This window comes from Scyliorhinus torazame, chromosome 8 (genome assembly GCF_047496885.1).
Source record: "Scyliorhinus torazame isolate Kashiwa2021f chromosome 8, sScyTor2.1, whole genome shotgun sequence".
In the NCBI taxonomy this organism is placed as follows: domain Eukaryota; kingdom Metazoa; phylum Chordata; class Chondrichthyes; order Carcharhiniformes; family Scyliorhinidae; genus Scyliorhinus; species Scyliorhinus torazame.
In genome coordinates, this window is record NC_092714.1 from 237,839,515 (window position 1) to 237,853,587 (window position 14,073).

The window sequence follows — 14,073 nt, forward strand, 5'->3', positions numbered from 1 at the left end:
TACATTTCAGTAAAATGAATGATTTTGTTTTGAATTTTTAAAATATAACGATGCACCTTTGGAGGTGGGCGGGTGTAATTGGTGAGCAGTTGGAATAGCTGCGGTGTTTTATCCCAACTTGTAAGTTGCAAGGCAAAGATTGCCTTAAACAAAGAGAAATCTAAACTTTGAGGATTTTTTTTTGACTGCGAGAATGTTAGATTTCATTTATCCCGATAAAATTTATCAAAAGTTACAGAGGGGATGGTATTTATTGGGTTATGTAGTTCCCCTTAGAATGCCAAAATCCGTGTGTGTACGGTACAAAGAAATTCAGTTACATTTGTATTACAATGTGAAGTGCTTCGAAAATGTCATTCAGTATTTTAAAGTAACCACAATACATAAATCAGGGTCAAAGCAGCAATGTAATCTCCCTTCCCGTATCCCAAGTGGGAAAGTCCTGACTCAAGACAGTGCATGTCAATTCTTCATTGACAAGAGCACAGTTCGAATAAAGTTGCTATCAAAATGTTTGCATTGGTTTTATAGTTAATGGTTACAATGTGGTTCTAATATTTAATATAAGCATTCATTTTACAATCGAAACAAAGCTGATATAAATTTACTCCTTGTTTCGTAACTATGAAACTTCTTTGTACATGCGATTAATTTAACGAATACAACAATGTAGCAAATTATACATTGTTAATTAATAATTCGTGAAGACACTTTTGCTCACCGCTTTGTAAGTTCGCTTCTGTCCAGCGTGTTTCGCCGTCTTCCCAGTCTCTGTTCCTGCTTCCACATGCATAGAATAAATGATGTCGAAAAAATCTTCCACCACAGCCACGCGTTTCAAAGAGATGCTCTCTTTCGCTGTGACTCCATCTCCAGTCTGTGAAAGCACATTACAACATTCACCAGCAGCAATCGTTTCAGAAATACCGTAAGGTGTGCATCATGGCTGGCCGTGTGCATTCAATTAACCAGCAACGCAGCTATAGGTTTTTGTCATCAGTTATCACAAAGCAGGCGACACATTCCAGATGGATTTTGGCAAGACTGAGACAGGAATTGAAAAATGGAAGAACACACAGGGACCACTGGAAAATCTAATATGGACCTCCAGCATATTTCCATTGAAAGCATAAACATGACTTCTAATTGCCCGATGACCCCCATATCGCACTGCATAGATATTTGGCACAAGAGTGTCCCATAATTTACAGCACACCGTTTCAATGGCTTAATTTCCCGGCTAAAATAACAAAGATTTGACTTCACTTCGAACAGCGAAAATTAGCTCTTGCTTTATACAGTTTATAAATTGTCAAATTTTGTTTTATGATGCCCTCCATAAATCACATTGGACGCGTTATTACATTGGTGCCCTATTTAAAAGTAAGTTGTTTATACATAAAACACTTAATCACGTCTTTAACGTGGGATTTGATTGTCTTGTCTCCTAATTTTTTCAGTTACAACTCAATTCCGTAAATGGTATTTCAAGGTTATCATGCGATATTTATACAAATAGTTAAACCAAATAGGAAACAAACAAGTGTATATTTTATTAATTTGAAAACTTTCGCGCTGATATGGGCTGTCGTGAATATTTTGTGTTATCGGTCCAAAAAATAACTATTCCGCCGTTGAGTGTATTTAAAATATAATTTTCATACGTAAAAGGTTCAGCGACATGGTTGAGAATTAGCAGGATTGGGAATTAAACGGCTCATTAATCACATCAGCTATTACTTTCCATTTTAAAATCATTTCCAATTTATACCCCGCCCCCAGAAGCTTCGTGCCCAAGTGTTGAACCTCACAGTTAATTACTGTCTGAAACAGCCTAACCGAGCAACGTGGTAACATATTAATCATCAGTGTGATCCATTGGATTTTTGAAATACTATCTTGCAAATGGCCGCAATTGCTTTCTACGTAAATAATCTGGAGCCAGTCACACGAGAATATCACCGGCGTGCCTGGATTGCTCGAAATCAGTTGTGCTTGAATCTGGGAAACCCCCTTCGTACCATAGGTAGTACGAAAAAGAAATACTGCATTTGTGTAGCGCCTCAGGACTCAACTCGCTTTACAGGCAATGAAGTATTTTTGAAGTGTAGCCATTGCTCTAATTTAGGATATAATAAAATTAGCATATTGAGCCGCGGGTCATACTATCTCGACCGACACTTAAAAAGTGCAGTACCAATAGAATGTTGCATTTTCGGCGGTGTTGCATTCTGGTTGAGGTTAAACCATGGCCTTGCTCGACCAGTTCAGGTGCCAAGGCAAGTTTTCAAAGACGAGAAAAACTTCTTCCTGGTCAAGATTTGTCCCTCAACCAAAACGGATTAACTGGTCCTTCATCTCATTTCTGTTGATGAGGCCCTGCTGTGAGCAACTGGATTTGTTTGCCTAAATAGCAGTGCGGCTAATGGTGTGGTTGTTGTGGTGGTATGTATTAGGGGTAATAGGTACACCACGTGCCGACAGGCTATTGGTGGAGGGATGCCGGGTCCTGATAGGATCTGCCGCCTCCTGGACTCCACCCAGAAATGCCGGTATAAGAACCAGGCATTTCCCTCAGCAGCTGCATTCTGTAACCAAGCTGCTGGGGATCAAGTTCTGCTTAATAAAGCCTTTAATTGACGTTACCTCAACCTGCCTTGCGTCATATTGACGGTACAACAGTTGTGAAGCACTCTAGGATGTCGAGAACATGGATGGCATGACATAAAATATTTTTTTAGAAGGTTGAATTTATTTGTTCTGAGAAACATTAGCAGCTCAAGACAAGCTATATAACAGACCCAGACAGCGCAATGTATATTTTATGAAGAAATGATGAAACAAGGAACTGGAAAATCTTGTTACTTTATAATGGTAGAAAATCCAGACATATTTGACCCATTTTGACAATACCTGTCTACACTCAGTAGTATGGGAAGCGTTCAAGTCGGTAGTGAGGGGTGAGGTAATCTCATTTAAGGCACAGGTGAACAGGAGGAACGGCAGCGGTTAATAGAGGAGATTTTGGAGGTAGATGGAAGGTATGCGGAGGATCCAACGCTGAGTCTTCTGGCGAGGAGGAAGGAGCTACAGGAGAGGTTTGATCTTCTGTCCATGGGAAAGGCGGTTCGGCAGCTGAGGTGGGCGAGGTGAGTTGTGTATGAGTATGGAGAGAAGGCCAGCCACTTGTTGGTGGGCCACTTCCACCAGCAGATGACGGCAAGAGATTGTTCGGGTTAGGGATGGGATGGGTGAGCTGGTGATGGCACCGGAGCAGGTGAACAAAGTTTTTGAAGAATTCTACAGGGACTTGTATAAGTCAGAGCCTCCGGAGGATGAGGTAGATATGAAGGAGTTCTTGAGGTGATTGGAGTCCCCTGAAGTAGGAGAGGGCAGGATTGGAGGAGCCAGTGGCGGTGGAAGAAGTGTATGTGGTGATAGGGAGAATGCAGACCGGCAAGGCACCGGAGCCGGATGGTTTCCCAGTGGAATTTTATAAAAAGGTTAAGGATAAGCTGGCACCACTGTTGGTGGAAATGTTTGAGGACACGATAGTCAGGGGCATTGCCAGAGATGATGGGTCAAGAATCCATTTCATTGCTGTTTAAAAAAGGACAAGGATCTGGTGGTGTGTGGGTCGCACAGGCCCATATCTCTGTTGAATTTGGATGCCAAGACATTGGCGAAGGTGCTGCCGCTCAGGTTGGAGTGCCTTACGGCCGTAATTGGGGAGGATCAGACTGGGTTTGTAAAAGGTAGGCATTTATCATCAAATGTGTGGCGACTGTTGAATGTGGTGCTTTCTCCGGCTGAAAGGAGGGAGTTGGAGATGGTGGTGGTGCGGAGCTATCTGCGGTGTTGGGGAGGTTTGGGATTGGGCCCAAGTTTGTGGCATGAGTGAAATTGTTGTATATGGATCCGATGGCGTGTGTGTGATCAAATTCAATGAATTCAGGGTATTTTCCATGTCCCACCCTTCTGTTTGTGCTGGCAATAGAACCCTTGGTCATAGCATTGAGGTGCTCGGATAAATGGACGTGGATAGTGAGGGGGGTGTGGAGCACAGGGTGTCCCTGTTTGCTGATTGGGCAGCACGGTAGCACAGTGGTTAGCACTGTTGCTTCACAGCACCAGGAAACTAGAACCAGAGGACACCATCTCAAACTAAAGGGACGATCCTTTAAAACTGAGATGACGAGGAATTTCTTCAGCCCGAGGGTGGTGAATCCGTGGAACTCTTTACTGCAGAAGGCTGTGGAGGGCAAATCACTGAGTGCCTTTAAGACAGAGATAGATATGTACTTGATTAATCAGGGGTTATGGGGAGAAGGCAGGAGAATGGGGATGAGAAAAATATCAGCCATGATTGAATAGCGGAGCAGGCTCAATGGGCCGAGTGGCCTAATTCTGCTTCATGGTCTGTGTCTTATGGTCTTATGGGCCCCAGGTTCAGTTCCCGGCTTGGGTCACTGTGCGGAGTCTGCACGTTCTCCCTGTGTCTGTGTGGGTTTCCTCCGGATGCTCCAGTTTCCTCCCACAAGTCCCAAAAGACGTGCTGTTAGGTTATTTGGACATTCTTAATTCTCCCTCCGTGTACCCAAACAGGCGCCGGAAATTGGCGACAAGGGGCTTTTCACAGTAACTGCATTGCAGTGTTAATGTAAGCCTACTTGTGATAATAATAAAGATTATTACATTGTTTATTCCTTAATACACCCTGTGAAGCAGTGGGGTTCTGTTGGCAAGGTTGGGTGCCTATGAAATTGCGTGGAAGCTTAAATGCATGTGATGACAGGGCAGCATGGTGGCATAGTGGTTAGTATTGCTGCCTTGAGGAGCGGAGGTCCCAGGTTCGATCCCAGCTCTGGGTCACTGTCCGTGTGGAGTTTGCACATTCTCTCTGTGTTTGCGTGGGTTTTGTCCCCACAACCCAAAGATGTGCAGGGTAGGTGGATTGGCCACGCTAAATTGCCCCTCAATTGGAAAAAATGAATTGGCTATACTAAATTTTTTTTTTAAATGCACATGATGATGTCGGGCATAGGAATACTCAAAGGCCCCAGGTTGTGCATCCTCGATGAAGCTATCCGGGAGAAATAGTTGTTTCAGAGGAGATTCCTAGGTGTGTTCTTTGAGAGCAGAGTTTGGAAACTCTCATGTGAAAGCCGGAGTTCGCGTGAGACCAATTGGCTCAGTGTGATGAGCATTTGGGGGAAATTGATGAGGAATCTGTAAAAGTTGTAGTCAGTGGCATCTGTCACATGGGGTGTGATTCAACCAAAATGTTTCTAAATGTAATTTTGGGCGGGTTTGGCAGGGTGTTTCCTGCCAGCCTTTTGGATGAGATCCACACTAGTATTCACACACACTTAAGTCGTTTTCTTGGGCCTTGTGGAGTTTATCTTCTGTCTCGTCCACACTTGTAGGGAGCTGAACTTGTCAGGCGCCCCCCTCAGGCCCCAATACTTGGCAGTGCTAACCTGGCACCCTGGTACTGCCATACTGGGGCGCGGACAGTGCTCTGGCAATAGCAATGCCAACCAGGCACCCTAGCAGTACCAAGCTGGCACTGCCAGTATGCCCAGTTGTTGCCCTGCCTTTTACTTGACCACCCAGAGGGTTCCAATGGCCTCAGAGACCTCCGTGGCCATCATGCCTGATCTCCACTTGTGGAAACCAGTGCTTTTTAAAAAATAAATAATTTTTATTAAAGTTTTCACAAAATATCAACAACAAAATGTAAAAGGAACCCAATAGAAGTAAATACAAAACAAAACAAAACCCAGTGCCCCTTCCCCCCTATACATAAATAATATATTAACACCTGCCAAAACACATAGCAAGTATATACACCCCCTCAGATCCCCCAGTGTAGACAAACAAAAATAAAATAGAACCCCCCCCCACGGGCTGCTGCTGCTGCTGACCATTGTCTACCGTTCTGCCAGGAAGTCCGAGAATGGTTGCCACCGCCTGAAAAACCCTTGCACCGATCCCCTTAAGGCAAATTTCACCCTCTCCAATTTAATAAACTCTGCCATATCGTTGATCCAGGATTCCACGCTTGGGGGCCTGGCATCCTTCCACTGAAGAAAAATCCTTCGCCGGGCTACCAGGGACGCAAAGGCCAGAATACCGGCCTCTTTCGCCTTCTGCACTCCTGGCTTCTCTGCAACCCCAAATACTGCGAGCCTCCAGCCGGTTTGACCCTGGATTCTACCACCCTCGACACCGTCCTCGCTATGCCCTTCCAAAATTCCTCCAGCGCTGGGCATGCCCAGAACATATGGGTGTGATTTCCTGGGCTCCCTGAGCACCTAACACACCTGTCCTCACCCCCAAAAAACGGCTCATCCTTGTCCCGGTCATGTGTGCCCTGTGCAGCACGTTAAACTGTATGAGGCTGAGCCTCGTGCACAAAGAGGAAGAGTTCACCCTCCCTAGGGCATCTGCCCACGTCCCCTCCTCGATCTCCTCCCCCAACTCCTCCTCCCACTTGCCTTTCAGCACCTCCATCGAGGCCTCCTCCTCCTCCTGCATCACCTGGTATGTTGCCGAGATCTTCCCCTCTCCAACCCACACCCCCGACAGCACCCTGTCCTGTACCGTGCGTGGCGGCAGCAGCGGAAATTCCACCACTTGCCGCCTGGCAAACGCCCTTACCTGTAGATACCTAAAGGTGTTTCCCAGTGGGAGCCCGTACTTCTCCTCCAGCTCACCCAGGCTTGCAAAGTTCCCATCCACAAACAGGTCCCCCAACCTTCTTATCCCTGCCCTGTGCCACCCCGAAAACCCTCCATCTATTCTCTCTGGGACAAACCGGTGGTTCCCCCGTATTGGGGTCCACACCGAGGCCCCCACTTCCCCCCTGTGCCGCCTCCATTGCCCCCAAATTTTGAGGGCAGTCGCCACCACCGGGCTCATGGTATACCTCATTGGAGGGAGCGGCAGCGGCGCCGTTGCCAGCGCCTCCAGACTCGTACCCTCACAAGACGCCATCTCTAGCCTCTTCCATGCTGCCCCCTCCCCCTCCATCAGCCACTTGCGCACCATTGCCACATTGGCGGCCCAGTAGAACCCACAGAGGTTGGGCAGTGCCAGCCCCCCCCCCCCCATCCCTACTCCGCTCCAGGAACACCCTCGCGCCCACACAAACCCCATTATGCTTCTGTTGACCCGCCTAAAGAAGGTCTTCGGGATAAGAATGGGGAGGCACTGGAACAGGAACAAAAATCTTGGGAACACCATCATCTTGACTGACTGCACCCTACCCGCCAGGGACAGCGGCAACGCGTCCCACCTCTTAAACTCCTCCTCCATTTGCTCCACCAGCCTCGTGAAATTAAGTCTATCCAGGGCCCCCCAGCTCTTGGCCACCTGGACCCCCAAATACCTGAAGCTCCTCTCCGCCCTTTTTAGTGGGAGCTCGCCAATCCCCCTCTCCTGGTCCCCTGGGTAAACCACTAACAACTCGCTCTTCCCCATGTTGAGCTTGTACCCTGAGAAATCCCCGAGCTCCCTGAGGATCCTCATTACCTCCGGCATTCCCCCCACCGGGTCTGCCACATATAGCAGCAAGTCGTCCGCATAGACCGACACCCTATGCTCCTCCCCACCCTGCACCAGCCCCCTCCAGTTCCTTGACTCCCTCAGTGCCATAGCCAGGGTTCAATTGCCAGCGCGAAGAACAGGGGGCCAAGGGACACCCCTGCCTCATCCCTCGGTGCAACCAAAAGTACTCAGACCTCCTTTTATTCGTGGCCACACTCGCCATCGGGACCTCATACAACAGCATAACCCACTTGACGAACCCCTCCCCAAACCCGAACCTCTTCAGCACCTCCCACAAGTACCCCCACTCTACCCTATCGAAGGCCTTCTCAGCGTCCATCGCCGCCACTATCTCCACCTCCCCCTCCCTCGCTGGCATCATAATAACGTCAGAAGCCTCCGCACATTCGCGTTCAACTGCCTCCCCTTCACGAACCCCGTCTGGTCTTCATGGATGACCTGCAGCACACAATCCTCAATCCTCGTGGCTAAGACCTTCGCCAGCACATTGGCATCTACATTTAACAGCGAAATCGGCCTGTAAGGCCCACATTGCAAGGGATCCTTGTCCCACTTCAGGATCAAGGAGATCAGTGCCCGGGACATCGTCGGGGGCAACGCCTCCCCCTCCCTTGCCTCATTGAAGGTCCTAACCAGCAACAGGCCCAACAGGTCCACATATTTTTTGTAAAATTCGACCGGGAAACCGTCCGGCCCCGGTGCCTTCCCCGCCTGCATGCTCCCTATCCCTTTGGCCAGCTCCTCCAACCAATCGGGGCCCCTAATCCTGCCACCAGTCCCATCTCCACCTTCGGGAACTTCAGTTGGTCCAGAAAGCGGCCCATCCCTCCCTCCTCCAGTGGGGGCTCGGACCGATACAGTTCCTCATCAAAGTCCCTGAAGACCCCATTGATGCCAACCCCACTCCGCACCACACTAACCCCCCCCCCCCATCCTTAATCCCCCCAATCTCCCTAGCTGCATCCCGTTTCCGAAGCTGATGCGCCAGCATCCAACTTGCCTTTTCCCCATATTCAAAATCGCCCCCTGGGCCTTTCTCCACTGCGCCTCCGTCTTCCTGGTGGTCAACAGGTCGAATTCGGCCTGGAGGCTATGCCTCTCCCTCAACAGTCCCTCCTCCGGCATCTCCGCATACCTCCTGTCAACACTCACCATCTCCCCCGCCAGCCTCTCCCTCTCCCTTCTGCTCTCTCCTCTCCTTGTGGGCCCAAATGGAGATCAGCTCTCCCTCAACTACCGCCTTCAGCGCCTCCCGACCATCCCCACTCGGACCTCCCCGTTATCGTTGGCCTCCAGGTATCTCTCTATGCTTCTTCGGACCCGCTCACTCACCTCCTCGTCCGCCAACAGCCCCACCTCCAAGCGCCACAACGGGTGCTAGTCCCTCTCCTCACCCAGCTCTCAGTCAACCTAATGCGGGGTGTGATCCGAAATGGCTATCGCCAAGTACTCGGTATCCTCTACTTTCGCAATCAGCGCCCTGCTCATAACAAAAAAGTCGACCCGGGAATAGGCCTTACGAACATGCGAGAAGAATGAAAATTCCCGAGCCCCCAGCCTTGCAAATCTCCAAGGGTCCACCCCTCCCACCTGGTCCATAGACCCCCTCAGCACTTTAGCCGCCGCCGGCCTCTGACCCGTCCTAGACCTGGAGCGATCCAGTGCCGGATCCAACACTGTGTTAAAGTCCCCCCCCGCATTATAAGGCCCCCCACTTCCAAGTCCGGGATCCGACCCAACATGCGCCGCATAAAACCCGCATCGTCCCAGTTCGGGGAGTACACGTTGACCAGCACCACCCTTTCCCCTTGCAGCTTACCATTACGTACCTGCCGCCATTGTCTGTCACAATGCTCAACGCCTCGAACGACACCCTCTTTCCCACCAAGGTCGCCACCCCCCGATTTTTGGCATCCAGCCCCGAATGAAACACCTGGCCTACCCATCCCTTCCTCAATCTTACCTGGTCTGCCACCTTCAGGTGTGTCTCCTGGAGCATGACCACATCTGCCTTCAGCCCCTTCAGGTGTGTGAACACCCGGGCCCGTTTAACAGGTCCGTTCAGCCCCCTTACGTTCCAGGTTATCAGCCGGATCAGGGGGCTACCCGTCCCCCTCCCCGCCGACTAGCCATAACCCCTCCTTGGCCAGCCACTCGCCGCGCCCCACGCCCGGCCCGTTCCCCACAGCGGCAGACCCCCGTCCCAGCACCCTCTACTCGCTCCAACTCCTCCTTGAGCATACCAGCAGCACCCCGGTTCCCCCCCACACCCCAGCTAGGACACCTCCTAGCTGCATTGCTCCCCCCATTGCACTCCCGCAAGTCAGCTGACTCCTGCTGACCCCGGCCGCTCCCGCCTCTCCTTCGACTCCTCCCATTGTGGGACTTCCCCTCCCCCTCCATTACCCACCAGCAGGCTCTCCGCCTCCCCCTTCCATCCCAAGCGCAGGAAAAAACCCGCGCTTCCCCACCCCCTCCAGCATTCAGCGTGGGAAAAAGCCCGCGCTTTCCACCTGCCCTGCCCCGCCCCCTCTGTCGCAGCTCCTTTTACAGGCCCAGTCCCCTCACCCCCGACTCGGGCCTGACCCTCCCCCGCGGGGCCCCATCCCCCCTACCGGCCATCCACCCCCTACTCCATTTACTTGCCCCCCTCCAAGAGCCCACCCAACAGACCCAACCAAAACAGTGCCGAACCCACCCTAACCACCCACACCGAACCAAAACTGAACAAGAACAAACAACCCCCCCCTTCAAAATGTAACACAACAGCAATCCCCGACCATCCCCACGCCCGACCCCCCATCCCGACCCTCAGTTTGTGTCCAACTTCTCAGCCTGAACGAAGGCCCACCCCTCCTCCGGGGACTCAAAATAATGGTGCCGGTCCTTGTAGGTGACCCACAGACGCGCTGACTGCAGCATGCCGAACTTCACCCCCTTCCTGTGCAGCACCGCCTTCGCCCGGTTGTACCCGGCCCTCTTCTTCGCCACCTCCGCGCTCCAGTCCTGATATACTTGAACCTCCCAGTTCTCCCACCTGCTGCTCCTTTCTTTCTTGGCCCACCTGAGTACGCACTCCCGATCAGCGAACCGATGAAACCACACCAACACTGCCCGCGGCGGCTCGTTAGCCTTGGGCCTCCTCGCCAGCACTCTATGGGGCCCCTTCCAGCTCCAGCTCCTGGAAGGACCCCGCTCCCATCAGCGAGTTTAACATGGTGACCACATAGGCCCCCACATCCGACCCCTCCAGCCCCTCTGGGAGGCCCAGGATCCGCAGATCCTTCCGCCTCGACCGATTCTCCATCTCCTCGAACCGTTCCTGCCATTTCTTGTGGAGCGCCTCGTGCGCCTCCACCTTTACCGCTAGGCCCAAGATCTCGTCCTCGTTATCTGAGATCTTTTGTCGAACCTCGTTGATCGCCACTCCCTGGGCCGTCTGGGTCTCCAGCAGCTTATCAACAGAAGCCTTCATCGGCTCCAGCAGGTCCGTTTTGAGCTCCCTGAAGCAGCGCTGGATAACCTCCTGCTGCTCCTGCGCTCACTGCATCCACGCTGCCTGGTCCCCGCCCGCCGCCATCTTGCTCTTCTTCCTTCGTACTTTCTTTGGCTTCACCACCACTTTTTTAGTCGCCCCGCTCCTGGTCCAAGCCATACACTGTCGGGGAAATGTTGCAGTCTTCTTCCCACACCGGGAAATGTCGAACAAATGCCGTTGGGAGCCCTGAAAAGAGCCCAAAAGTCCGTTCCAAGCGGGAGCTGCTGAACGTGTGACTTAGCTCCGCATAGCCCCACCCGGAATTCTCTGGAAACCAGTGCTAATTGCCGCCTGGTTGAGGCCTCGCCGGTGCGGCTGGTGATTCCTGGGCGCCAGGTGAATGACCTCAAATCGGCCACACACATTTAAATGAGCCTAATGGACTATTTAAATATAATTTCCTGGATCACGCACAGTGAGGCACGACCCAGATCCAGCCGGGTGCTGCGAGGCAGGTAACTCGTACACGGTTTCTGGGCCTCGCCCACGATGCACCAGGATCTGCAGCGGGCGCAACGTGGTGGTAGAATTGTGCCCATGGTTCAGTGTGGGGTGTCTGCCCACATTTCACTTATTGGTTTACATGAACTGTGTGCTTATTGAGAACAATAGAGTACAAGATGAATTTTGTAACTTGTGTCATCCTCACAAATCTGTGTATATCTGTAAAGGTAGAGCTGGGGTGAAGGAATAGTGTATTACAGTTTTTTTTAAATAAATTTAGAGTGCCCAATTCATTTTTTCCAATTAAGGGCCAATTTAGCGTGGCCAAACCACTTGACCTTTGGGGGCGAAACACTGGGAGAATGTGCAAACTCCACACGGACAGTGATCCAGAGCTGGGATAGAACCTGGGACCTCGGCGCCGTGAGACAGCAGTGCTAACCACTGTGCCACCGTGCAGCCCTGTAGTGTATTATAGTTAATCTTTTCTTGTTTAATACTTTTTTTTGTTAAAATTTCATCAGCATACCTGTGACTCTGTTCATCCACGTATCTAAACAAAAAATGAAAGTTAGATTTATCAAGCCAGATTCCAACCTGGGATCTAACTTGTCCAATAGTATCAGCTGGGATCATGACACAGGCCACAATTAGTAGCTCTGTGTCATTATTTAAAAATGAGAAAATCGTGTGGTTCAACTTTTCACCATCACAATCTGTTGAATCATTAAAGATGATCTTGGCTTGTGCTTTTTTTCCCAAGAAACTGACAAGTTTAATGACCTAGTTAAGCAACTCAGCCGCATGGTACCACTGCAGGATTTCCTCAGGGTCGTGTCCAAGGCCCAAACATCTTCAGCTGCTTATTAATGATCCGACCTCTTATCATAAGGTCAGAAATGGGGATGTTGGCCGATGACTGCACAGCGTTCAGTACTATTCGCAACTTCTCAGATACTGAAGCGGTCCATGTCAATGTGCCGACCTGAGAAACCACTCTAAAGCCCATCTACATTATTCCCTTATTGTCCATATGTCTATAGAACATAGAACATTACAGCGCAGTACAGGCCCTATGGCACCTCTTAATGACAAAGGCAAGCAGACCATCATCTTATCAAGACCATAGATAATAAGAACAGGTGTAGGCCATTCATCCCTTCATGCTTGAGCCACCATTTAATAAAATCATTGCTGATCAATACTCAACAAGTCCACTTTCCTGCCTTGGGCAGGATTCTCTAATCCCACGGCAGTGTGTCCACGCCGTCGTAAACGCTTTCGCGTTTTACGACGGCGTGAACGGGCCGATCCAATTACTAATTCTGGCATCTACAGGGGGCCAGCACGGCACTGGAGTGGTTCAAGTTGCTCCAGCTGCTGATCCCGGCGCGAACTGGGCGCCGCAGGATCCGCACATGCGCAGTGGAGCCGGCGCCAACGCGCATGCACAGTGGCTTCCTTCAACGCGCCGGCCCTGATGCAACATGGCGCAGGGCTACATGGGCCAGCGCATAGGAATGGAGGCCCCCAGCCAGAAAGGCCCCCCCGGGGTCGGACCCCCCCTCCCCGCCCCCCCACAGGCCGCCCCCCCCAACCCTTACAAACCGAGGTCCCGCCGGCTGAGAGCAGGTGTGGACGGCGCCGGGGGGGCTCGGTGTTTTCACGACAGCCGCTCGGTCCATCCCAGGCCGAGAATCGGCGGGCCCGCCGCGTGGAGCGACCCCCGACCAGCACCGCGCGAGAATCGCGTGCCGGCGTCGGGGCGGCGTGGCACAATTCACGTCGGTCGTGGGGATTCTGCCGCCCAGCCCCGGGCTGAGAGAATCCCGCCCCTTATCTTCGTAACCCTCAATTCCCCAACTGATTAAAAACCTATTGATCTCAGCCTTAAAAATGTACAACACGGCCTCCACAGCTTCCTGAGGCAAAGGATTCCAAAGATTCATCACTCAGAAGCAATTCTTCCTCAAATCCATCTTAAATGAGCACCCCCCTTATTCTTCAACTACACACTCTGGTCCTACCCTCTGCCATGAGTGAAAACATCCTTCCAACATTGACCCTGTCCAACCCCCTAAGAATCCTATATGTCTCAAACATATCACCTCTCATTCTTCTAAAATCCAAGGAGGACTGACCCAACTAGTTTAATCTTTCCTCATACGGCAGTCTCTCCATAGTCTGGATCATCCTAGTAAACCTCCTCTGTACTGCAATGACATGCATTTCCTTAAATAAAGGAACTAATACTGTAAACAGTATTCTGAATGTGGCCTCACTAATACCCTGTACAGTTGCAGCAACATTTCTTTTATACTCCAGCCCTCTTGAAATAGATACCATTTGCCTTCACCATTACCTTTTGTCATAAGCATTGTGGATAGCACAATTGCTTCACAGCTCCAAGGTCCCAGGTTCGATTCCGGCTTGGGTCACTGTCTGTGCGGAGTCTGCACATCCTTCTCGTGTGTGTGTGGGTTTCCTCCGGGTGCTCCGGTTTCCTCCCACAGTCCAAA

The 14,073-nt window shown here is 51.0% G+C and overlaps 1 protein-coding gene across 2 annotated transcripts in view; it reads right to left on the minus strand.

Annotated features, from left to right (window-relative positions):
* Positions 1 to 14,073, minus strand: part of nol4lb (nucleolar protein 4-like b) — a 468,709-nt gene that overhangs the window by 382,591 nt on the left and 72,045 nt on the right. For both annotated transcript variants that reach the window (XM_072514980.1, XM_072514979.1), the window contains exon 2: positions 722 to 877. In XM_072514980.1, coding sequence (XP_072371081.1) covers positions 722 to 877 — 156 coding nt within the window. The remainder of the gene's footprint in view (positions 1 to 721; positions 878 to 14,073) is intronic.